At 35.7% G+C, this 24,368-nt stretch overlaps 1 protein-coding gene across 4 annotated transcripts in view; it reads right to left on the bottom strand.

The window, feature by feature from the left end:
- Positions 1-24,368, bottom strand: part of FMN2 (formin 2) — a 370,776-nt gene that overhangs the window by 19,659 nt on the left and 326,749 nt on the right. For all 4 annotated transcript variants that reach the window (XR_005362164.1, XM_038542664.1, XM_038542668.1 and 1 more), the window contains one exon: positions 11,215-11,364. Coding sequence is in view for 3 of the 4 variants with exons in the window: in XM_038542664.1 (XP_038398592.1) it covers positions 11,215-11,364 (150 nt within the window). In the remaining variant the exon portion in view is untranslated. The remainder of the gene's footprint in view (positions 1-11,214; positions 11,365-24,368) is intronic.

The following is a 24,368-nucleotide window of genomic DNA, read 5'->3' as shown; positions in this document are numbered from 1 at the left end:
CAGGTTTACTTCCTGACTGTGCACCAGATACTTTGATTCTCCTCTGAGCCTTAGTTTTTACTTTGCCAAGTGTAACCATCACTTAATTCCATACAATGCAATAGGAGATGCAGCTCATATAGGAGAGGATTGTGTGCCCTTTCTGTAAATGCAAAAGTGGCATGACCCTCATTCTGTAAGGCACAGCTATCCAAACAGGACTTTATATAGCTCAGCATCAAGTTTTAAATCACTCAAAGAAGGAATCTGTAAGGACACATACCAGCCTTTCTCCAGAGAGAGATCAATGAGCTGTGGAGACATGTTGGCCAGGAACACTTTCTTTCATCTAGATATAGAGTGCGACACATGGGTGCCAGTCTGTTATTCCTAAAGGAAGGGCAACCTTTATAATCAATTGGAGGTGGAACATGTCCATGGGTGTGTGGAAGAGGATGGAGACAAAGCTGATGGATTATTTAGAGAATGTTTAACATTATTCAATAAGATAAAATGACAGATGAAATTGATTAAATACAGTTTTCAAACTTAGAAAGACATCCAAGGCATCAAGGATCCTAAGTATTTTTTTACAGTGTCTATTCAGGAGACAAAAGCAAAATAAATCCCAATGGAATGCAATGAAATGAGATAAAATAAAATAAATGCTCACAGGTTTCATGTAACACAACATTCGAAAGGAATAAGCAGACAAACTCTCCATGTATTTATATATTGATAATATTATAATTAGAAAACCTAAACTGCAAAAAAATTACCATTTTAGGAATTATATTTAGGTATGATGCAATTTTCATTTTATAGTTCTGTTACATTATTAGTCTTAAAAATTACAAAACCATAGCTCCTAAAACTTTAAGAGCACTAGAATTAGAAGTGAAACTATGATATGCATAAAATAATAAAAATGATGATGATGATGATGAAAACATTGATCTGAAGGTCCTTTTAAGGAGGAGCAAATGGTAAACAACAGCTTTCTATATAAACCAAAGAATCCAAGCTTATGTGATACCAATTTGCCATGACAGTTGTTCAATTGATAGACACTTGAATTGACTGGAAATGGCAATATCCAAGACCACATTATAATTCCACAGCTAGTTCTTCGGCATCAACAGGGTTGGTTTTCACTGAGTGCCCATTGGCTAAGGTGCACCACATCAATGGTCTGTCCTTATTATTGTCTGCCTTAAAGAAATGTCTTCTTTCCATGGGTCAAAATTCCACTCATGACCTAGCAGCTGCCCATGATTCACATTGCTAACCCAACTGTTTATGACAAGCAGAAGCAAAAACCTTGAGCAGCACATTGGCCAGAAGGCCTGTGGAGTAGGGTCCTGAATGAACACTAAAAAGACCAGGAAAGGGCTGGAGACATTACAGCAAGAGGGTGAAGGAAGGGTTAACAAGACAGAAGTGAAAGACATAAGGCTTTACCCCATAGCAAACACAGACCAATTTCTTTCCCTTTTCTTTTCATTTATTTTAACCATTTATTATATCCACTATTTTTGTAGATATTTATCACTTCATCAGAAATATAAGTTAGGAAAACTTGACAATCCCCTCCCATGGAGATAAGATTTGAAAAAAATGTTTATTTGCAGTAGATGAATAATTTCAAAATACACACATACGTAAACACACACAATATCTATTACATTGTGTGTATTTTTAACATGACTTGTGATTTCCTGAAATGGATTTACATAGAAAAAGCACTAGTTCATTTCATCACTAGAGTCAAGTTATTATAAATTATTAATCATCTAAATTGATGGGGGCCTTTCTGATTTTGAACTGAGCTATACAATTTTACTTTTCTTTTTTTTTTTTTTTTTTTTTACAGATTTTGCCAACAGATTTATCTCTCTATTTTTGATTTAGCTAATGTTCATGTTAGTAGTTAAAAGACTTATGTGGTCTGTGTTTATGTTTAGAGCTCTGATGTGAGAGATCTATTTACTTAAAAAATAAAGGCTTATTGAGTTATTAACATCCTGTAAAATTTACCCATTTAAAGTGGACATTCAATGTTTCTTTTAGTATATTCACAGGGTTGTGCAGCCATCTAATTCTAGAACATCCCATATATTCCAAAGAAACTTCACTAACGATCCCTCTCCTCTCCCTCAACCCCTGACACAACTAATCTACTTTCAGACCCTATATATTTGACAATTCTGGACATTTCATATAAATCAAATCATACTATATATAGCCTTTTGTGACTGTCTTCTTATTTTCAAGGCTCATTCATGGCACAGCATATGTATCAGTGCTCCATTTCTTTTTATTGCCAAATAATATTCCATTGTAATATTCACATTTTATTTATCCACTCATCAGTTGATGGACATTTGAGTAGTTTCCATCTTTTGGATATTATGAATGATGCTGCCATGATCACATATGTACAAGCGTTTGGGTGGATGTATGCTTTTACTTCTCTTTGGTATAAACCTAGGAAGAAGTTCCTGGGTCCCACAGTAACTCCAGGTTTAATTTTCTTAGGGGATGCCTAACCGTTTTCCAAAGTGGTTGAACCATTGCCACATTCCCACCAGCAGTGTGAGAGTTTCACAAGTTCTCCTCATCTTCCCCAACACTTGCTATTGCCTGCTTTTTTTTTTTTTTTTTTGTATAGCCATCATAATGAGCATGTGTCTCTTTGGGGTTTTGATTTACATTTCCATGAAGGATGATGATACAGAGCATCTTTTCATATGTTTATTAGCCATTCTACTTGCTTAAGACCATTCTCCATTTCCTCTCCACAAAGACATACAAATATTACCTTATTTCTTTTATGTGCCCTATATTAAAATACACACTCTAAAATTTCTTCAGTACTGATCTCCATTTTGGTGTCCTTCCACACATACCCTGTCCCCTCTCCACTACACATACATATACACTCAGCACATGCTTTCACAAATGATTTCTTTTAAAATTGAGTTTGATGCCCTCTCACAGTTGCTTCTAAATCAACCAGACTTCAGCAGCAAAACCAAGTAAGTTAATTGCTATTTGTCAAATATAATAACTGCCGACATATCTTGGTCTAAACTTTGCCATCAACTTCAAATCTGTTGTAGAGACCAATACCTAAAACATTGTGAAGACAATCTCTTCCATCTTTACCTCTCATGACTAGTCTATGACTATCCATTATTTACCTTAGAATCCCAAACTTTTAAGAAGCATTTCTCATTTCTCTAAAGCTTCACTATCACTAATGGGAAGAGGAGTAGTGTCTTGAGAGTGGAATCCTGAAGCAAAGCAGGTGGAATTCCCTTGCTTAAAAAGGTCAGAGTCCGTATGGAGAGCATTATAGTGAGAATGAATTGTGGGGAGCCTCTGGCTTCTAAAATTTGTCACTATCTTAAAAATTCAGGCTCTAGCAGAAGCCCACACAAATTTAAGATTTTGTTAATTTGACGTTATACAAATCTAGCAGATCTAGATCTCCTCCTCTAGCAGATTATAATCATGACATTGTTTAAGAATATCCTAACAAAACTTAAAGTGACCCCTTAAAAATACCATCTTGCTTGTAAAGGAACAGCTTATATAGAAATTGTTTTCAGCCCATATAAGCTACATGATGTTATTTTTAATGGGTAATTTGAAATATCTCCTCCATAAAGTATATTTTGATCCAAAACGGTTTTACTACAAACTTTGCTAAGACGTCAAAAACTATTTTTAGCAAACGCTGAAGAGAAATTAATAATTGCTCAGATAACTTTACAAGTCTCTACAAATTTACTGGAAGGTACCTCAATGTTTAAATCCTTTTCAAAGCAAAAATATCTTTGGACAGGCTACTTTCTTGGCTCTTAGTTCTGATTATTTGATGGGGAGCTGGAACCAGAGATTCTGAGGGTGAGTTTCTTCCATTTTTGAACATGAAGCTTTTGAGAAAGGATTTTCTAAGATTTAAAAAACATGTCTTGGAACATGGCAAGATCAAGAAGAAATGCAAAGATCTTTTCCATCCTACGTTCACCTTATGATTTTACATCATTCTTGGAGAACTAAGTTTTGGAAAGTGAATTTCCTAATATCTGAGGTTTCACATCGTTCCCTAACCTTGCCTTTGAAAATCATTTTAGAAGAGAAAGGGAAAGTTTGCATTCTTGATCTCAAACATCCTGGCTAACATGAGCTTGTCAGTATCTGAGCTGACACTTAGAATTTTCTGACCCTCTATAACTAGTAGAGGCTGTAATCTGCAAATAGCAAGTTTGTATAGGTATACCTCCAAAGTATATATCCAACACACCCATTTCCTCTCCTTTCTGTCACCTTCCCCCTGGTCCACAACATCACATCTTTCACCTGGCCTACTATACTAATTTCCTAACTTGTTTCTCAATACCACTGTCCAATTTATTATACATTTGAATTAATAATCTTTTCATTACATGAATCACATCAGGTTATTCCCTTTCTAAGAACCCTTTTGATGATTTTTCTATGGCATTCATAATAGAAGTCAATCTCTTACCATGATCCACAAGGCCTATTTCATTAATTCATCTCATCACCTTCATCTTTCTTGGAGTCCACCCGATCTTTTTTGTCATATTATCTTGAACTCCTACATCTCTGCCTGGCAGGCTCATATACTGTGTTGCCCCTTAACATAGCCGCTCTCACAAATTCTTCAAGTGTCAGCATAAATGTTGCTTCTTCAGAAAGGCCTCCTCTGACCACACTTTCTAAATGAACCTCTTCTGCTTTTTGCTTTGCAAAAATGGCTCATTATTTTCCTCATAGCACTAATTTGAACCTATAATTTAAAATTGTGGGTTTTTTAAATTGTCTGCTTCTCTAACTAAAGGGTAAGAACCATATAGCCAGAAAATTTGGCCATCACACAGTAGGACAAAAGTACCTTTGAATAAATTAATAAATAAGTGAATCGTCTATTATGTCTTAATGCATATTAGTTACTCCTTCAGATCACATTTCCTACACTTTCTCAGGTCCCATTAGCCATGATTCTATCTTGTTTGCCAGCTCTTGTGCCAAAGTTTCTGCTATAAAAAGACAGAAGTAGGAAGAGAATTTCTTTGTGTTGTTTTTCTAGACATTGGTGGCTCAATTAAAGGGGTAAATGGTTGGATAAATTCATTTAATGCTGCAATGCAACAATGCAGTCCAAGAGGCAATTTCATCTAGGAATTCAGCAAATACGTTATTACATAACAATAAACCTTCCTCCCTTACCTCAATTCTTCAGATTTATTTTCAATCGTTTATAACGGTCACTTCCTTCTACACTAATAATGTCCTACTTAAATCTGAACATACACCTCACTTAAATATAAATTATGGAAGCTGGAACGTTAACATGGCATGAGGTGCTCTCCAATTTAATGCATAACCTTCTAAAGCCAAGCATTGAAATCCTTTCCCTCTAATTGCAGATTTAAGCTGGGCAGAAACCAGACCTGATTACCACGTGCTTGCACAAATTAGAGGAGTAGTTATCCTTTCTCCTGGGTTATCAAAGACTACCTGTCTCAAAATAAAATAAACCTGTAAATTAAGTTAGACAATACTTTAAACATAACCCTTCCTAATGTCACAACTGATTTATTAAATTAAAATGTCTTAAGCCCACTAAACAAAATTTTGAGAGGCTATACTGCACACTATGGGGTTTGAGGTACAGTTGCCAGAGCCACATTATCTTGCCTACAATGCCCTTACCACACTGGATTGCCTGTGAAAATCCTAGTCCAACTCCAGTCTCCTTGTCATAAATCCTCTGGACAGAATTAACTCCTGCCCGCAGTTTCTCCCACTGCATATAACATCATACCCGGCTAGGTTGTTAGCTCAACAAAGACAGGTCTGTCACCAATTGCACGGAGTGTCTCTTGTGCATAGTAAAAACTCCATATGGAATGTGAGAATAATTACAAATAATTTTACATAGCCAAAGACTGCCAAAAAACTAAAGGCCACTTACAACAGAACAAAACAGTGAGAAGTGGAGTTGTTTTTGGGCCCCACTATCTTCTCCAAGAACCACAATCCCATTAAGGTCAAAAAGCACAAGTATTCCCAATCAATCCATACTTCTTTCCTCTAATTAATAAAACTCTTATTGTTCAAGCTCCGTAGGGCCTCATTGGCAGCTAGGTGATACTAATGCTACTGCCTACCTGAAAATAAAAGAGATAAGAACTGCCCATTTCCTGCCATATTAACACTGTGCTCTGTGAGCCTTTTGGAGAGATGTTTAGCAGAGTAAAAAAGGTTGGTTTATCTCACCTTCTGGATATAGTTGAGTTCGTTTTTTGAAATGATTTTTTCATATGTTTTGGGCTGTTCGGTGATAACAAGTCTAGATTTCTTTTTAGAGAAGGGTTTCTTATTAACAATTGTATGTGCCTAGTTCCAAGCATATGAAAAAAACACTTTTTCTGACTCATGACAAAACCAATGGGTCACTTGTCTAAAAGCATTAAAACAGGAATTCTTTTGCATAGTATGATGTAAATAATGGAGGGGTGGACTGTGTGAACATTCTTGAACAAGTTTTCCCTTGGACTAAGAATCAAAACATTTTACCTAACCAAAAAGTAACTGAATTACAAAAATGCCTTGTATCCACTGAATACATTCTTAACATGCTTTAACAATATGTTACATTTGTAGGTAGTCATGATCAGGAAATCATTTATATTAAATGATAGAGGAAGAACGATTGAGCATTTGGCATGTAGATACTGTGTTGTATACTCTAATTATATTATCTCACTTAGTGTACACAATAATGCCTCAAGAGAGATTTTACTATTTCTATTTTGCAGTTTAGGACACTATGGCTTTCTATGACTAGGCGGGTAAGTGGAAGAACTAACATAAACATCCTCATGTTTTCCAAACCACATCGATTAGAAAGAAAGCAGACCTTTTTAAGACCTTTCATGGTGTGTAGAAATTCACCAATTCAAGAAATACATTTACTCAGTCATAGGAATCATCAGGACAAAGCCAGAAAACACAAAATTACTACCACTCTATAATCAGAACCAAACAGAAATTATAGGATAAGAAATATTCTTACAGGATTTACAACTTTAAAGATAATCAATCTGTGAATTCCAAATTAGATCAAGGAACAGGGGAAAGTAAACATTCAACTATAGCATGAAACCATTCAGGTTTCTTTCTACCATGCTAAGACATTCTGCTAATTACACAGGTTATTTTTAAAGGCTTAATAAATTTGGGTAATAATAATATTATTTACTTTTTTTAGACATTGCTCTTCCCTACCTAACTAACTCCAGTGACTGCGATGAAGGAGGATGTCAATCATGGCAGCCCTCCTCTCTGGCTGTACATCAGGGTTTGTGAATTGCTGAACAATAGTACTCCAAATCTCTGGCCACAGTGCCTGATCCAGAACTTGGCACAACTCATCTGGAGTTCTTCTTTGGAATTTTTCTAGATTGTGGAGAGTGCTCTCTCCTTCTGGGCTGTGAGAATGTGAGTCATGGCTGTGACCAGTGGCCATGGGGCCACCCTTAAAGGAATAGCCTGGCTTGGAAACTAGGATAAACCACAAAGGAGAGTGATGGTAGGGAGATGAGAGGGGGAGAGAGTGAGAACATGAGAATTAGTGTGAGAGAAAGAGAGAGAGGGAGAAGAAGAGGAAGCAGGATGAAAGAGAACATTTATTAAGACAGATCATGAGAGATAGGCATGGACACATCTGACCAATTCCCACAGACTGCAGTTAGAATTTCTGTATTCAGGCAATCCACACACAAGTTCCATCCCTGCCCTTCTGTGGTTTGACTATCTAAACAATGCCTTTCCTTTTGCCTAAGGTATTTGGAATGGTATTCTTTTTATTACTTACAATGATAAGCTTAAGCTATGTAGAAAAGCATGTTCATTACTTCATAACCTAAGTTCTTATTCCTGTGTCTGTGTCAAATACAATGATGTAACTAGTCAAATCAGCAAATATTTATGGAGATCAGAAGAGTGGAAAGGCACTATGACTTAATGACAGTGAGAGCTACATCAGAAATGAAGATGTGAAACATCTCATTGGGAAATAAAGACTAAAATGCAAATATCAAAATGGTTATGGTATAAAATAAAAACAGACACTTCATTAGGCATTATCATAGTATAAAACTGACTAAACAAAATATGCAGATAATAAGTACAGGGTACAGAGGAGGGAACAATCAGGTTGCAGAACAACATCCCATTTTAAGTGCTTGAAGTTAGTGCTATGTGAAGCTCTACTCAGATCAATACAGACTGTACCAGAAGTGTAAGACCCTTAACTGACCACATCCCATTTCCAATTCATGTCTGAGGGTATGAAGCATTCCTAAAATATCCTTCCATTTACCTACAGAAAATATGATACAAAGCTTACACTAGGGCAAAGCTGGCTTCACAGTTGTTGTTTGCACACTTTTGGAAGAGCTCTGTACTTCCTGTTTTGAAATTGTTTATTAATTTTTGAACAAGGGGCCCAATGTTTTCATTTAGCACTGTTTCCTGGAAATTGTGTCACTGGTCCTATATTAAAGGAAAGGGACAAAGTTTCTCTACAAATGAGTCAGACCAATGGTCTTGCTTATCAAAGCAGCTATTTGCCAGGAGGTATAATATATTTCAGAAGTTAAAGGGCAAAGAAGCACTGGCTCACCTGCCACATAGTCCTCCTTAGCTCTTAAATAAAGCAAATGATAGTGAATGATGAGAAGTCTACAGTGAAGAGCACTTGTAATCTGCCAAATCACAACACTGCCACCAAGGGGTGAGCAAAGTCACCAAAGTTTGCATCAAAAAGCAAAATCAACCAAGGGTTGGGTCAAAAAAGCCACAGCATAGTCCTGGGACATGACAAGCATAGGAAGCATCTGTTTGATTTTATGAGATACTCAGTAAAGAAAAGCTAGTTTTGGTTATGTTAAATGCATAAAATATCATGGAACAGTGGATTGGTATCAATGTGTTACCTAGAGACACAACTCTACCTCATGGAGCACAGGCTAGATGAGACTGGGTATCACTGGAGAGTTGTGTAACTGAATTAGTCAGTTTCAACAACTCCCCTGAGATGGCATCTCACCAACTCATGTACTCATGTACAGAGTAAAGGCAAACTACAATGAGAGTGTCTACCTACCTTCTTGCCCTAGGATCTCCAGAGGTGCCACCATAGGAATATGCCAGCCTTTTGCTATGATTTACTTACTTCCCTGATGTGCTAGCAGAATAGTTACTCCAAAACTACAGCTCTACCAGTCTTATCTTGTGGATGCTGACCTCTCCTTACTTCCACTCTCATTCTCTAGCCCCAGCCACAAGCAAATAGGTGTACATGGTGAAATACTCATCTGTCGGGGGCACCTGGGTGGCTCAGTCAGCTGAGCATCCAACTTCTTGATTTCAGTGCAGGTCATGATCTCAGGTCATGAGATTGAGCCCTATGCCAGGCTCTGCACTCAGCGCAGAGTCTACTTGTCCTTCTTCCCTATGCTTCTCCCCCTGCTCATGTTCTCTATCTCCCTTTCTCCAATAAATAAATAAATAAATAAATAAATAAATAAATAAATAAATATCATATCTTTAAAAAAAAAAAAAAAGAAAAAGGAATACTTATCTATCAGATTTGTACATTGATGTGACTGAGCTGTTGGCCCTTTTCCGGGGGAATAAACTGAGATTAGAGATGCAAGGAGGCCAATGGGAACCAGTGAGGGACATGAAGGGATATTGTAGGTGCTGGGCTGCAGTAAAAAAAAAAGATTCCTCTTTACAATTTTCCAAACTGACAGCCCTTGCTCGGTAAAAACAAAAACAAACAAACAAAAACAAAAACAAAACAAAACAAAACAAAACAACAAAAACAACAAACAAACAAACAAAAAACCCTCACAAAGATAATATATAGCTAAATTTGAGGACATGAATGACAATTTAATGTGCTTATATTTCAGCAGTTATCTCTCCTATCTTACCTGCATGGACTTTTGACTAAAATTGTGTCTCTTAGGTTAACCCCTAATGAACCAGTTTTAAGTAGAATACTCTCATTATCTTTAGAGTGGATGCTTATTTTCCCTTCTGTTCAGACCACTCTCTTTTTCCGTCTACTAGTCACTGAGGTAAAGTTTCTTCTATGATAACTCTATGGAATCTAAGTAATTAATTATATGAGTTAGCGCTCATAGCAGTTTGTGCACTCAATACATGCCAGCAAATTTCATCTTATTTAAGGATGTACTTACAATGATAATGGATAATCACAGTTAGGTGGATAATCACAGTTTGTATGTAAGGAAGACAACAAGCAGAAATTGTGGAATTTTGTGGTATGATGAACAAAGTTCCTTAGAATGTTAAGTTTTCTAAAGATCTAAAGCAAAGTCATTGTTAGTGTAGGGATGTTGGAAAGTACACTAATTGGTTCAGTATTAGGGTTTGGCTTACAGTGCTGATCGTGTTTCATTTTCATTCTCCTGGTAGACCCAACTATTTGGGGCTGCTGTCCTGGGAGGGCTAGCTTTCCTCCTGAATTAATATTTAATACGTCTCTATGGAATTTCATAATCAGTGACAGAGACTTTATTTCATATATTTAAGAGAAAAAAATTTTCTTTCAATCCTGAAAAATTTACTTTAGGAAATGTGGTGTAATTCTACAAGAATCCTGGAAGTTCTTTTAAAAAATATTGATCATCTGTTTCTTGGTGACATCTGGCAGAAATCTTAATACAAATGGTGAAATTTGGACAATATCTTATGAATTGAGCAAAAACAAAATAAAACAAAAAATGATTCATCTTACCTTCATACAGTCTCTGCTACTGATCTTTTGAGGTGAGTAGGTTTATCATCTCAGCAGGGTTGTTCCACTCCACTTACATGGTCTACTTTTGTGTGGTTTCCTCATCACAGAAGTTGTTCTACCAGACGGTGGTCCTGGCAAACCATCTCCCCAGCTATTCTCTGTAGCATCATAGCTTCTATGCCAACCTTTCTTATTCAAACTCCAAATTTTGCCAGTTCTTAGCACCCTGTTTGACTTGATATCCCAGGTTGAGGGCTATCTAATTTTTCATTCAGGCTATAAAAGTTGGCAACCCCGATGGTGTCACACTTAATAAAATACCAGTTTTAAAATGCCATTGTGAAATGAAAAAAACCTACCTTTCTTGTAGAATGAGTTTGTTCTCTTTCTTCCAAAAGTCTTTAAAGTCAGAGCTGAATTCATGCCAGATACTGAAGAAAACATTTGGGGACACCTCCTTCTCTCCAATTTTTGGTTTCATGAAGAAATAGGCTGTAGTCTCCAAAAAGCTGTCAAAGCACACACACACAAGCATAAAAGCTATGATTATTTTCCAATATGGGATATTCTTTCTTCATCCAAATGCTGATTTCATTCATGCAGTTATTGTTACTAAGAAGACTCAGACTCTTCAAGCATGAACAGTAGTCTCTTACGGTTTCATGTTAGAGTTTTGGATACAGATATTAGCAGCTGATAAGAATCATTCACATACTGATAACTATCCTTGATTCAATTCCATTTTCAAAGTGAATCACTAAGTGCCTGACATATTTCAGAAATAAACTTGTAGTCAACTTGGGACATGTTGTAAGTAATGGGTCTATACTTTTTTTCTACACTCTAAAGAAGTAAAATATCAGCCACTTGTCCCCAAACTAATATGTATTCTACATGTATTTTACATTGCTTACATGTACTTCGGCTTCCTACATTGCTGAAGAAAAAAAAAAGCGAGTCCCAAGAAATGGTAAAGAAGTCTCTCATCAGATCATGGAAATATCATTGAATGGATACCAATATACCAATATGGCAGCCAGCACTGTGACAATAGACAGATAGTGCCAGTCTTTAAAAGGTGCTGCTTCATACTACAACTACATGAGGCTCCAAAGAGTTTCAAAAGGCCTACTTCACAAAGAACATACAATTGGTAAATGGTAGCTTTATGACTCAACAAAAAGTCTTCCATTCCCATAAAAAATGGCCTGGAAAGGACTTAGGCCAATAAAACTGGTAATGTCATAGTGAGACACCTGGGCAGCTGGTCAGTGTATGGCCAGAGTTGCTGCAAAAAAGGAATGACAGTCCAATAGTCTTTGCCCCTCCTTCCCTTTTTTCCTACCCTGGCAGAGGGCCAGCACTTTTGCTGTCACACAAAGCTCAAGTTTGATTTACTATGAAGTAAAAATTTCTAAGGCAATTTGATTTTGCCATATTGCATTGCTTGATTAAAAATATGTGTATATACATACATACATTAACACACATTTGTGTATATATTCAATTTGTCATATAGCTGATTTCAAATCCTTATCCTGAAAAATATATGAAAAATGTCTAATTAAGATGAGCATTAATAAAATGAGACGTGTAGGGTGAATCTGCTCAGAAGGTAAAGGAGACTGAGCATCACACACAAAATCAAGAATTCACAGACACCCTGACTATGACCAATGGGCTAGTCTGTTCTGTTTATAAGCTTGCCTCATGGTAGTCTCTGAACATCAAGATTCCCCAGGACACCAGTTTTTAGATTCTAGGGAGAGATGGCATCACATATTTGATCAAATGTGTAGCTCCTGGGAATTACGTATTTCTCCCTAGTTAGCCTAGCAGGAAAATTGACGCAGTAAAGTCAGTCAGTCCTGAGAGTCAGGCTGTGAAGTGGATATGGTATGTGAGAATCTGGCTGCCCTGAGCTGTCGTAATGACATCAGAATGTGTCCGCAGAATGTGTTGATGGGGTGAGGACTGCCAGGAGAGTAGATGGCAGGGAGCATGAATAGTCTAAGACATATCTGGGTCATATTTTACTAAAACTGATAAAGTATACACATACTTCCATCCTAAGAAAACAGGTCATTCTCCTTATGTGCCTAAAGACTATTTATGACCTGAATGGCAGAAATTAGGTCTCAAATCCTTTATTCTTTCCCATTATTTCTTGGTATTTATACTTCATAAATTGATTATTACAGACCAAGCCAATTTGTTTGAGCAGACATGTCTAAATTTAAGAGTTGGTTCATCTGTTCAGCCACTTAAACCATTTTGAAAGTTCTATTATGAGGCAGCAGGGTATAAAAGAGGGAATATAGGACTTAGAATGAGAAGACACAGGGTATTGAATCTTGACTCTGATTAGCTACATGGACAAACCATTTCACATCATTCTGACTCAGCTTTTTCATCTATAAAGTAGTGACTATAATAAACAATTGAATTCCGAAAAACTAATTTTCTTTTTTTTTTTTTTTTATTTATTTATTTATGATAGTCACAGAGAGAGAGAGAGGCAGAGACACAGGCAGAGGGAGAAGCAGGCTCCATGCAGCGGGAGCCTGACGTGGGATTCGATCCCGGGTCTCCAGGATCGCGCCCTGGGCCAAAGGCAGGCGCTAAACCACTGCGCCGCCCAGGGATCCCCTAATTTTCAAATTGTTCTAACACGAGACAAATTTATTTTGTACTGCATATTATTTCCCATTACATATACTGCATATTCTATATTGTATATTAAGAAATACAAATATATATTTACTAAAAATTATCTCTATACTGTAACTAATTCAATTGAAGTTGATTTATTTAAAAATACTCACGTGATCATGTTCCCTAGAGATATTTTTTAATTACTGGCATGCATAGAGGTTTCTGACACTGGTAGTAATTATTCTAATTATTGAATACTTTCCCTTTGGCTTTGTCATATATTGCCTACATAGCTTTGTCTTAAAGCAACTTTTGAGTTTTTCAGTTTCTTCTCTAAAGTGAATGATATGTTTGCTTTTCAAGGTTATCATAAAGATTAAATGAAAAGTACTTGCGTATTATAAACTAAAATAGCAATATATGTATTAACTTTATAAAATCAAGCATTTTCTACTGAGTGCTCTTTGTGCAAAACTTAATGAATTTGTGAGACACATTAGCATCCTACAATTGAATTGAAGTCAATGCATGACTGCTGAGTATGATTGTCAGTGACAATATATATGTAGTCATTTTTTTGGAAGTGGCCACAGTGAAAGAACTTATCAACTAAGTATGACACGAAGAGTAAAACATTATCTGAGGATCCCAAATGCTATCTCAACTGTGTTCAACCACCCCACTCCCTAGAATAAAGCAGAAGCACTTTTCAAAAATAACCAAATAAATTATAGGCAATAATTTCTACAAGTTATCAAGGCAATTTGCATACTAGAGGCATTTTTGGTTACATAATCCTGTGCAGTATTAGGTGGCAATTCAGCTAATTCAAACTTATATGACATGAAAGATACCCACTTGGATAATGGGTAGAAAAGATAGGTTCCATTCTTTCTGAATTATCCTTTTTTTCTAAATCTGAATCCAGGAGGGTCCCATCTACCACACAGCAACATAAGAACACAAAAGAGGGCAGGCATTTTATTTGGAGCCTTCCTCACTACTGGCTGTTCTGTGAGACTTTCTTGAAATGACCATGACACACTAGGAGCCAGTAAGGAACTGTAGTTATAACACAAAGAAAATGGAGCAATAATAGTAAGAGACAACTCCAGAGGTCACCAAACAATCAAGAACCCTATAATCAGGATTCTTAAAAAGCTCTTTCTAGAAGAGATCAGTACTATGCTTCTTTCACCACAAACACAAAACAGTATAAATATACTGCTCTGTAATACAACTGAGCTCGCCATAGAGCTCTGAAAAGAGTTCCAGCAGAATTGTTTTGAAATTTCTCTGAATCTCCACATAAAAACGGAAAGAGCACCTGAAATATTAAAAATCAAAGCTAATAGAAAAATATCTGCAAAGACACTGTGTTCAATATCACCACATACCTCAAAATGCAAACAGGGGAGACAAACCATTGATAACACAAAACCCAACTAGTAACATTGTCTGTATAGAAAGAGGCAGAAGAAAGTGACAGGGGGACTTCCCTAAAAGCAGAAGAATTCCTGAATCACAAACAGGCACTCCTGAAAATTGTTTAAGGGACATCTGAGAACTGTAGCTGAAATGGGAAGGGGTTTTATACACTTTAATGCATGGAAGAGGAGAAAAGATCTATCTACAGTAAGTTCTGAAAGGGCTGGCAACAGTCTGGAATATATCAAGTCTAAGTACCAACCAAGAGATACTCCCTCTTATGGCAAAACTCTGCATTGATAGAAAATGCTGGAAGTAGATTCAAATTGTGCAGGATAGCAAAAGGACAAAGGAAGTTGAAAATGCAGATATATTAGAGGGCAAAATTTGCAGGCAGTATGAGGTCACTTTTTTTCTTTTTTACCATTGTGCACAAGTAACAAAAGGGAAAGCTAAAAAAAAAAAAAAAAAAACGAAACAAAAGGGAAAGCTTAGAGCAGTAAAGCTACAAATGAACTAAAATTGAAAACATAAAATATCAAAATATGTATGAGCAGATAAAATACTTAAAAATTTATAACTTTAAAATACTTATAATTAGAAAAATAGAGGTATAAAATGAATAATGTGGGCATCTAACTCAAGAAACTAAAAAGGAACAAATTGAACTTGACTAAGCAGAAGAATGGAAATAATACAAAGAGCACAAAACAAAGAAATGGAAAACAAACCTTACAGAAAATTAGCAAGATCATAAGCTGGCTTACTGAAAAGTTTAATAAAATTGATAACCCTTTACCAATAACTTTAATAAACTTTAATAGTTATTTAAATAAATAATAAATTATTTTTTATAAACTTGTTAATAAAAAATACCCCTTCCCAAATACTTATAGTCCAAATTGTTTCACAGGTACATTTACAAACATTTAATAAAGACATAATGCCACTTTAACACTGACTCTTTCAGAAAACAGAGAGCACATTCTCAATTTATTTTATGAGGCCATAGTTACTCTGATGTTGATATCAAAAACTGAAAACAAATGAAAGGAAAAAGGGAAGGTTTATAGACCGATATCCCTTGTGAACATAGGTAGAAAATCATTCATAAAATATTAAAAAATTGAATGGAGCAATTTCAAAACTGCATACTATGTCATGTACAACTGGAGTTTATCCCAATACAAAATTGTTTTAACATCTGAAAAGCCATCAATGTAACCTGTCACATGAGCAAAGAAGTCACATTATTTCAATAAATGGAGAACAAAAATTGGAAAAATTCAACATTAATTATTATAAAAAGGATAAATTCTTCATAAGATAGGGATAGTACACAATTAGATAAATGACATCTGTGAAAAGCCTATAGCTAATATCATTCTCAAAATTATGCATATGATTCCATTTATATGAAGTTCGAATATATACAAAATTTATCTATGTTGATAGAAGTCAAAATAATGATTGTCTCTTCAGAGGGGTGTGGAGTAAACAGATTGAGGCAACAGAGCTGTTCTGAATCATGTTTGGATGGTAGCTACTCATCGAACTTGTTTTATTATATACATTATGCCTTGATGAACAAAGAAAGAATGAAAGAAATTAAAAAAAAAAACAAAAAAAAAAGAGAGGAGAGTGAAAAAGGAACTGAAAGGAGATTGTGATTAAGTCCTATGTTTAATAGTTATTAAGAGAAAAAAGAAACCAGGGATAAAATAATGGCTCTATAGACCAATTGAGAACCTGCCAGAAACAGACCTTTAAACAGATGAAAACTGTTGGTTAATAATTTAAAGACAAGCTAAAAGAAATTAATAAAATAATAGAGGCTATAAAAAAACACAATTTAAAGTAGAAAAACTCAAAAATGAGGTGATAGGATTTAGGAAAGAACCATGGATTTAAAACATTTCACATAAAAAAATAAAAAATAAATAAAATAAAATATTTCACATATGAACACTAAACTAGAAACCAAAGAGTTAATAAAAAAGGGCATCATTTATAGTAGAAATAGAAGATAAAATGAAATAAAAAACTTTAAATCAAAGAGAAATGAAGAAAGAAAAGAGAAAGTTACAAATATAGAAGCCAAGACATTCCCACAGATGTATTCTAGAAGGCCCTACAAAAGATAACCAAAGCAATGGAATAGAACACATATTTAAAAATAGAATTCAAGAAAATTATTTTGAAAGAAATAAAAATATTTAAAACTACATGTTAAAAGGGCATGTCAATAATCAACACTGAGACATATTCTAGTAAAACTACTGTATTTTAAAAAATTAGAAAAAAACCTGCTTTGGTCATCATGCAAAAAACCCAAGTTCCTTACAAAAAAAAACCAAAAAGAACAAACCTTACTATCATCATATATTTAGCATATATCCAATGTCAGAAGACAGTGGAATAATATATTTAAGATACTAAAGAAAGAGTGAACCAAATTGTTTTATATCCAACCAAACTTGACTTTTGAGTGTAAAGGGCAGAGGACTGTTTTTAGTATGAACAAATTGAAGAAATATTGTTCTAACACCCAATTATTGAAGAATCTACTTGAAAATGAGATTCAGGAAGTCAAGACGACAGAAGAGACTCTGATGTAAGGATGGGCAGCTCAGGTTTCTCAACATGGGAAAGGATGCAGGATGTCGAATCTTACAGTTAAGAACTCTGTCCTGAATTCGAACTGGAAGTGCTGGTATGAACTAACAATGTACTTTAATTCTAGCTCTGTTTACTAACAAGTCTAGTTACAGTACTAATTACAATACCAATAAACCTACAACCCAGGTTTGTGATCTCCAAAGACCATTCTAAATAATGAACCCAGTGCTGCTTCAAGAAATAGCTCAATCCAGGACGGGGGAAAAAAGGTACAAAATGAATCTGGAATGTACTATCAAAGAAGATAGTAAGGAAGGTCCTATCAAAAATAACTCAGAAGTGAACTTAAAGATGGGATATTTTGTATTAGTAAGAATAATAAGTGTAAAGAACTGAAATCTCTAAAAATATATTTCATTCAATGAACTCATCATAATGCTTAAAACTTTAAAAAATATATTTACCTAATGTTGGAAGATGCTAGATAACCATCTCATTATTCTGAAAACTGGAAAACTAAGGAAAAAAGAACATTCATTTCCCATATGAACCAAATCACTGAATAGCTCTATGCCAAATGAGAGAATGTTTTTTTCTTCTATAACTGAGAAAAATGATAAAATTGTCACCATTTTACAATTCCTTATAAATTAATCCATCTATACATTGATTGTCAAAGGCTAGTAATATCACAAAAAAAGACAACCAAATATGATATACTTCCACTTGGTAACATACCACAATTTACAAAATAATTGTCAATATATTCAAATCGGAAACTGACTAAGCATCTAGAGCTGTTTACTAATCTTCAAGAAATACAGGACAGAGGATCATGTTTACCTGCATTAATAGGATAAAATCAGGAAAATCCAGACATTAGAGAAACACCATACGACTGGTATGGACTGAATGTTTGTGTCCAAAATTTTCACATGCTGACAACCTAATCCTCAGTGTGATGGTATTTGGAGATAGGACCTTTTGGAGATAATTAGGTTTATATGAGGTATTGAGCATAGAGCCCCCCAATGATGAGATTAGTACTTTTATGAGAAGAAGAAACCAGAGCTATTCCCTGAATGTCAGTCTCTGCCATGTGAAGAAACAAGAAGAAGACAGCTGGGCTGCAAGCCAGGAAGAGGACCCTCACAGGACACTAAATCTGCTGGCACCTTGATCTTGGACATTCCAACCTCCAGACCTGTGAGAAATATATGCTTATTATTTAAGCCACCCAATATATGGTATTTTGTTACAAAAGCTAGAACCAAGACAAGAAAAAATGATCTAGTTTCCTCAATAAATAAATTTCAAGGGGAAAAGAAGTATTGAAGAGGAAACTATTAAAAGACTTAAAAGATATAATCTAACTATAAAGATTGGAATTTCTTTATATCCTGTTTCAAACAAACTGTAACGAATTAAAAACATTTATAATATATATGAACTGATTAGATTTTTGAAAGTGGGTGTTTTGTAACATTAGGGGTTCTTATTATATTTAGGGATTAAAAGTGGTTAGGTTATCTCTTTTTTAAAAGATTTTTATTTATTTATTCATAAGAGACACACACAGAGAGGTAAAGACATGGCAGAGGGAGAAGCAGGCTCCCTGTGGGGAGCCCGATGTGGGACTTGATCCCAGGACCCCGGGGTCACGACCTAAGCCAAAGACAGATGCTCAACCACTGAGCACCCAGGTGTCCCAGTTGTTATGTTCTTTAAAAGTGATCTTTCAGAGATACATACTAAAATAGACATGGATGAAATTAGATCTGTTGAGGATTTGCTTCAGAAATACCATGGGAGGGCCAAGTTGGTAGGGGTATAGATGAAACCACATTGGTAATTGTTGCAGTTGGGTGATGGCTACATGGTGGATCACTGTACATTCTTTAACTTAGAACATGTCTTCACTTTTCCATAATGAAGAATTTTTTTGAATTGCAAATACATATACAAAAGGCTAATACAAAGAAAGGCTATTATAAGCACCTTTCAAGATGGCATTCTAGAAATATTTTTAAAAGGTTAGAACATTGCTTGAAAGACCTCTAGTGGGTAGCGTTTTTGACTATGAGTTATGTTCCACAGATAATCAAAACAGACCACTTTGATTTCCTTATTTGAAAAGGGGCCATACCACAAAATGAGAATTATATTCTTTTAAACTCCTCATCTGTTTTTAAAGCAGTTCTCTGTCTGGGAACTGTGTGCATAAAGAATGACTCAAAACTTGGTTTTTATTACAAAAGAGGTGCTAGTAATTATCCTAAAATAGCATTTTCTAGCCACAGGTTATGATCTATATGGAGAAGCATGTTCTTTGCAAACAAAATATTTAAAAATAATATATTGTCTGTTCTTGCTATCAGTTATTTCCCATCTATGAGCAGGGCTTATCCCCAGTCAAGCACTATATAAAACCTTGCCTTTAAGCCTAACAATTTTGGTGGCACCTAACTCTGTTCATGATCTCTCTCTCTCTCTCTCTCTAAAAATCTAAAAAAGAAAAGAAAAGAAAAGGTTGATTTTCAGAGTCATCAGTATCTTTATCGATGTCAAAGACACTTTCCACTCCAGTTAACATAATAATACCACATGGTGTTTACCCACTGGCTTCTTGCTCCCATTCATCTAGACTCACAGGCCATGACATTCCAATTTTGCATTTTTGCATCTGCTTGCAATGCTCTTCACCCAAACTCCACATGGCTGCCTCTCACCTCTTTGAGATCTTTGCTCAAAACTTACCTCCTCATGTGAGATCCTACATGAAAAGCCAAAGAAAAATTGCAACACTGGACTTATCTAATATCCCTGCTTTATTTTTCTCTAAGGCACTCACTGCCATCAGAAATAGGGGATAATTTGTCTACTTGTTCACTGTTGGTTGTCCTCCTCCAGAATTCATCCTCTATGAGGGATGTTTCTCTCTCAGAATTCATCCTCTATGAGGGATGTTTATGTTCACTGCTTTATCCCTAACATCTGAACAATACCTGGCACATAGAAGTTGTTCAGCAAATATTTGCTTAGAGAATGATTCTCCACTGAATGACTGGCATAGATAGTTCTGGGGAAAAAAAACTCTGATCTTTAGAAACTTAGTAGTAGAAAAAAATGTTAGGCCTTGTATAGCTTGACATAAAAAAACATGGGTTTTGAATCAGAAGAACCAAGATTTAGTTCTGGCTCTACCCAAAGTGGACCTTTGCTGACTTAATGAACTCTCCTGTAAGCTGTCCCCCCATTTGTAATGTGAATATGGCAGTGCTTCCTGCCTATAGAGATCCTTATAAGGATTAATGAGATCAAGCAGGCAATATGCTTCACGGAGTTGCCAGGAGTATAGTAAGATCTATAAGTGATGGTTCTATTATCACTAGCCACCACTTCTTCAGACTTTTTGGTATGTTCACAGAGTATAAAAAGATTTGGTACCTGTTGCTTGTACAGATAAGTTAAGGAGAATGATTGCTTTCTTTCTGATACCTCACATAATTATGAGACAATACAGGGCTAATTTACAAATTAAAACTAATATCATTGTGTCAGTCTCCCAAGACAATAGGCCAGTGCCCAGTGGGGTGACCACATTACCCATTCTTCCCTACTCATCTGCGCAGTTTATCTCATTCTGTTTAGGAAAAAGTTCACAGTAACTCCTGTTGAAAGAATTCCTCTCACTTCATTTATGTAGAGAGAAAAATATCCTTTTACCCTGGCACCATGTAAGAGATGAACAGTAAGGGATTTCATCCTTTATTCTTGGGTCTATTTCTTTTTTCTAAAGATTTTATTTATTTATTCATGAGAGATACACAAGAGAGGCAGAGACATAGGTAGAGGGAAAAGCAGGCTCCCCTCTCAGGGGCCTGATGTGGAACTCGATCTCAGGACCCCGGGACCACGACCTAAGCTGAAGACAAACGCTCAACCACTGAGCCACCCAGGTACCACTCTTGAGTCTATTTCATGTGACTGGCTCATATTCCATGACATATATTTCATTTATGTGTGTGTGCACATGCACAAACACAGGCATCCACACAGGCACCAATTTTCCTGGCACCTCGTTAACAGACATAGCACAGTCCCCAGCTAAGCAAAGAGGCCTGCTGAAAGTAATAAATCCATTTAATCCAACTTCCCCTTCTTCCTACTACAAATATAGCTGGAGTTATCAGTAAAGCTAATGCCACAATTTACATCTGAGTTGTTCTTATGTTCTGTTGCTTCTCCAAGCTCTGTGCAGACAGGAACAGGTCATTTATTAATTTCCCCTCTCTCTAATGCTAATGCCAACAAGCTTTAGGACCAAAGTCCTCCCTCCCTGGCTCAACTGCCAACGTGGCAGTTCAGGCTATTTTGAGACACCGCTATGTTTGTACTCGTGGGTGGAAGTGAAGGGGTCTGATGAGGTCATTTCTTATGCACATTCTATGATCAGAGTGGCCTTTCAGTGAGTCAGCAATTTAATCCTGGCCCCATTTGAGTGGGCCCGGGGTGGGGAGGGGCTTTCCTTTTTGTTGCCTCTGCGACTATCCCTTCCTTCTCTCTATGCCATTGTCCATTTGGAGTATAGCAAAAAGGTCACATGCTAAATGACAGTTTATACACAGAATAAGAGTTGCACATTTATGACTTAATTTAGTTCATATAGGCAGACCCAAGAACATAAAGCATCTCAGTATTAAAAATGAGGCCAAGAGAGCATACCAGTTTAAATGAACTGCCAAGGATCATCATCATAAATCTTCTCTTGCTTTTGCCTTTTTATTGTGCAATGTTGGATTTTGTAACATTATTCTCCAGAACAAACTAAAATCTCAAGAGAAAGATCTATTTTCAGTTAAAACCTTTCACAAGTAACTGCAGTTTTTGGAATCCAAATCATCCTCCTCACTTCCACGTCCTTCCTCCACCCCCATAGGAACTTACATGAAGTGTAACAAATTTTATTACCCCAATAAGGAAGAATAAATCCCCTTCGTTCATCATTAAAAGGCCTTTGAGGGGTCTTCCATCCCTTCTAAAAAGCACACAGAATACTCTCATGCCAATGATTTTGCTTCAGGCAATGGAAAGTCAGAGGAATTCAGAATGGTAAGAAGACAAACTGGTATTTCTTTTCTCTTAAAATGAAGAACTATGGTATTTCCACCTTCAGGGTAATTGTGTTCTCAAAGCAACCAACTGCTCTTAGAAAAATGTAGTTCAACACAAGAACAAGTATCAGTTTATATAAAACATGGAAGAGAAGCTTAAAAATGTATATGACACATTTTCAGGCACTGATTGGCCCTAAGAGGACAATGTAAGTCACAGAGATGCCCAACACCAAGCAACTAAAAGTCTCTAAAACTAGGAACCGGACAGTAACTATGGTCAACAATGTGAAGGCAGTTCTTTTTCCATCTCCTGCAGCTTATACATATATATACTCTAAATTTGTTACTAAATTATTTCTATTCTTTACGATGTCCTGAATTCTCTTCCATGACAACCTCACTTTGCTAATCTACATAATTAGTAAAATCATCACTCTAATTTTTTTTCTATATATATCATTGCATTTTTATTTCTAAAGGCAGGGGGACTTTTGGCACCTCTCAATCAAGACTAAGTTCTTTACCTACATGGCTTTTATCCTATCTACAACCATTTCTTTTAGGAAGGTATCAACTCCATTTTTTCCTATTTCCAGCATTTAATAACTCTCTTATTATCATAAGTTTTTTTTCTGATCCTGAAAGCAAATATAGATTTTTCCATTAAAAAATGGAAAAATCAAAAAAAAAAAAAAAAAAGGAAAAATCCTCATAGTCATGTAGACTCATTGAGAGACACCATAATTTATGTATTATTGCTATATGACTTAATGCTTCTGTGTCCTCACACATTTGGAAATCTGGCTTCATAGGCTACCCTTCCATATTTCTTCTCTCAGGGTTCCGCAAGAAAAACCTATGACTTTTAGCAATTTTCATCCTCATGTCCTTAAAATGGGACCATTACTATCTTGTTTACTTGAATTCAAAAATAAGAAGTTATTAACAGAGCATCTTTTTTACTCCTAACAGTGACCTATGCAAATGGAATAAAATACATTATTTCCATTTTCCCTTCATGAATCTCAATTATGGAAGCTTTGGATTACCTATGTCATCACCTTACTTTGGATTGATTTTATATTTGTAGAAAAGTTGAAAATATACAGAGTCCACATATAGCTTCAACCAGCCTCTTCCAGTATTAATTTCCTATATAATCACAATACATTTGTCAAAGCTAAGAAATGAACATCAGAACCATGAAAGTGAGAGAAATTCTCTTGGCAGGAGCTCCTGCAAAGTTTCTTCTGAGAGAAGGGAGATAAAACTGCATAGATGAATATGGAGGAATGAGTAAGGGTGGTCATACCACACTGGCATTGGCCTCCTGTCCTTAGGATACTGAATAATGATATCAGTTTTAATTTATATAAAGGTCTTATGTTGTTTCATAATTATTTGGGGTAAAAAAAAAGAGAAACAGGGATGGAAATCATACGTATGTCCTCTGACCACATTGGAATTAAATTAGAAGTCAACAAGAGAATAATAGGGAAATCTTCAGATTATTTCTAAATAATTTATAAAGAGGTCATTTCAAGGGAAATTAGAAAAGATTTTGAACTGAAAATACAGCATATAAAAATTTTGGAGAGGCAATTAACATAGAATTTAGATGAAAATTTATAGCCTCCCACGTTCATATTAGAAAAGAAGAAAGTTTTAAGCTCAAAAACACAAGATTCCACCTT

Source organism: Canis lupus, chromosome 7 (genome assembly GCF_011100685.1).
Source record: "Canis lupus familiaris isolate Mischka breed German Shepherd chromosome 7, alternate assembly UU_Cfam_GSD_1.0, whole genome shotgun sequence".
NCBI classification, from domain to species: Eukaryota; Metazoa; Chordata; class Mammalia; order Carnivora; family Canidae; genus Canis; species Canis lupus.
Note: the sequence above shows the minus strand (reverse complement) of the source record. Positions and strands in the feature narration are given on the sequence as shown.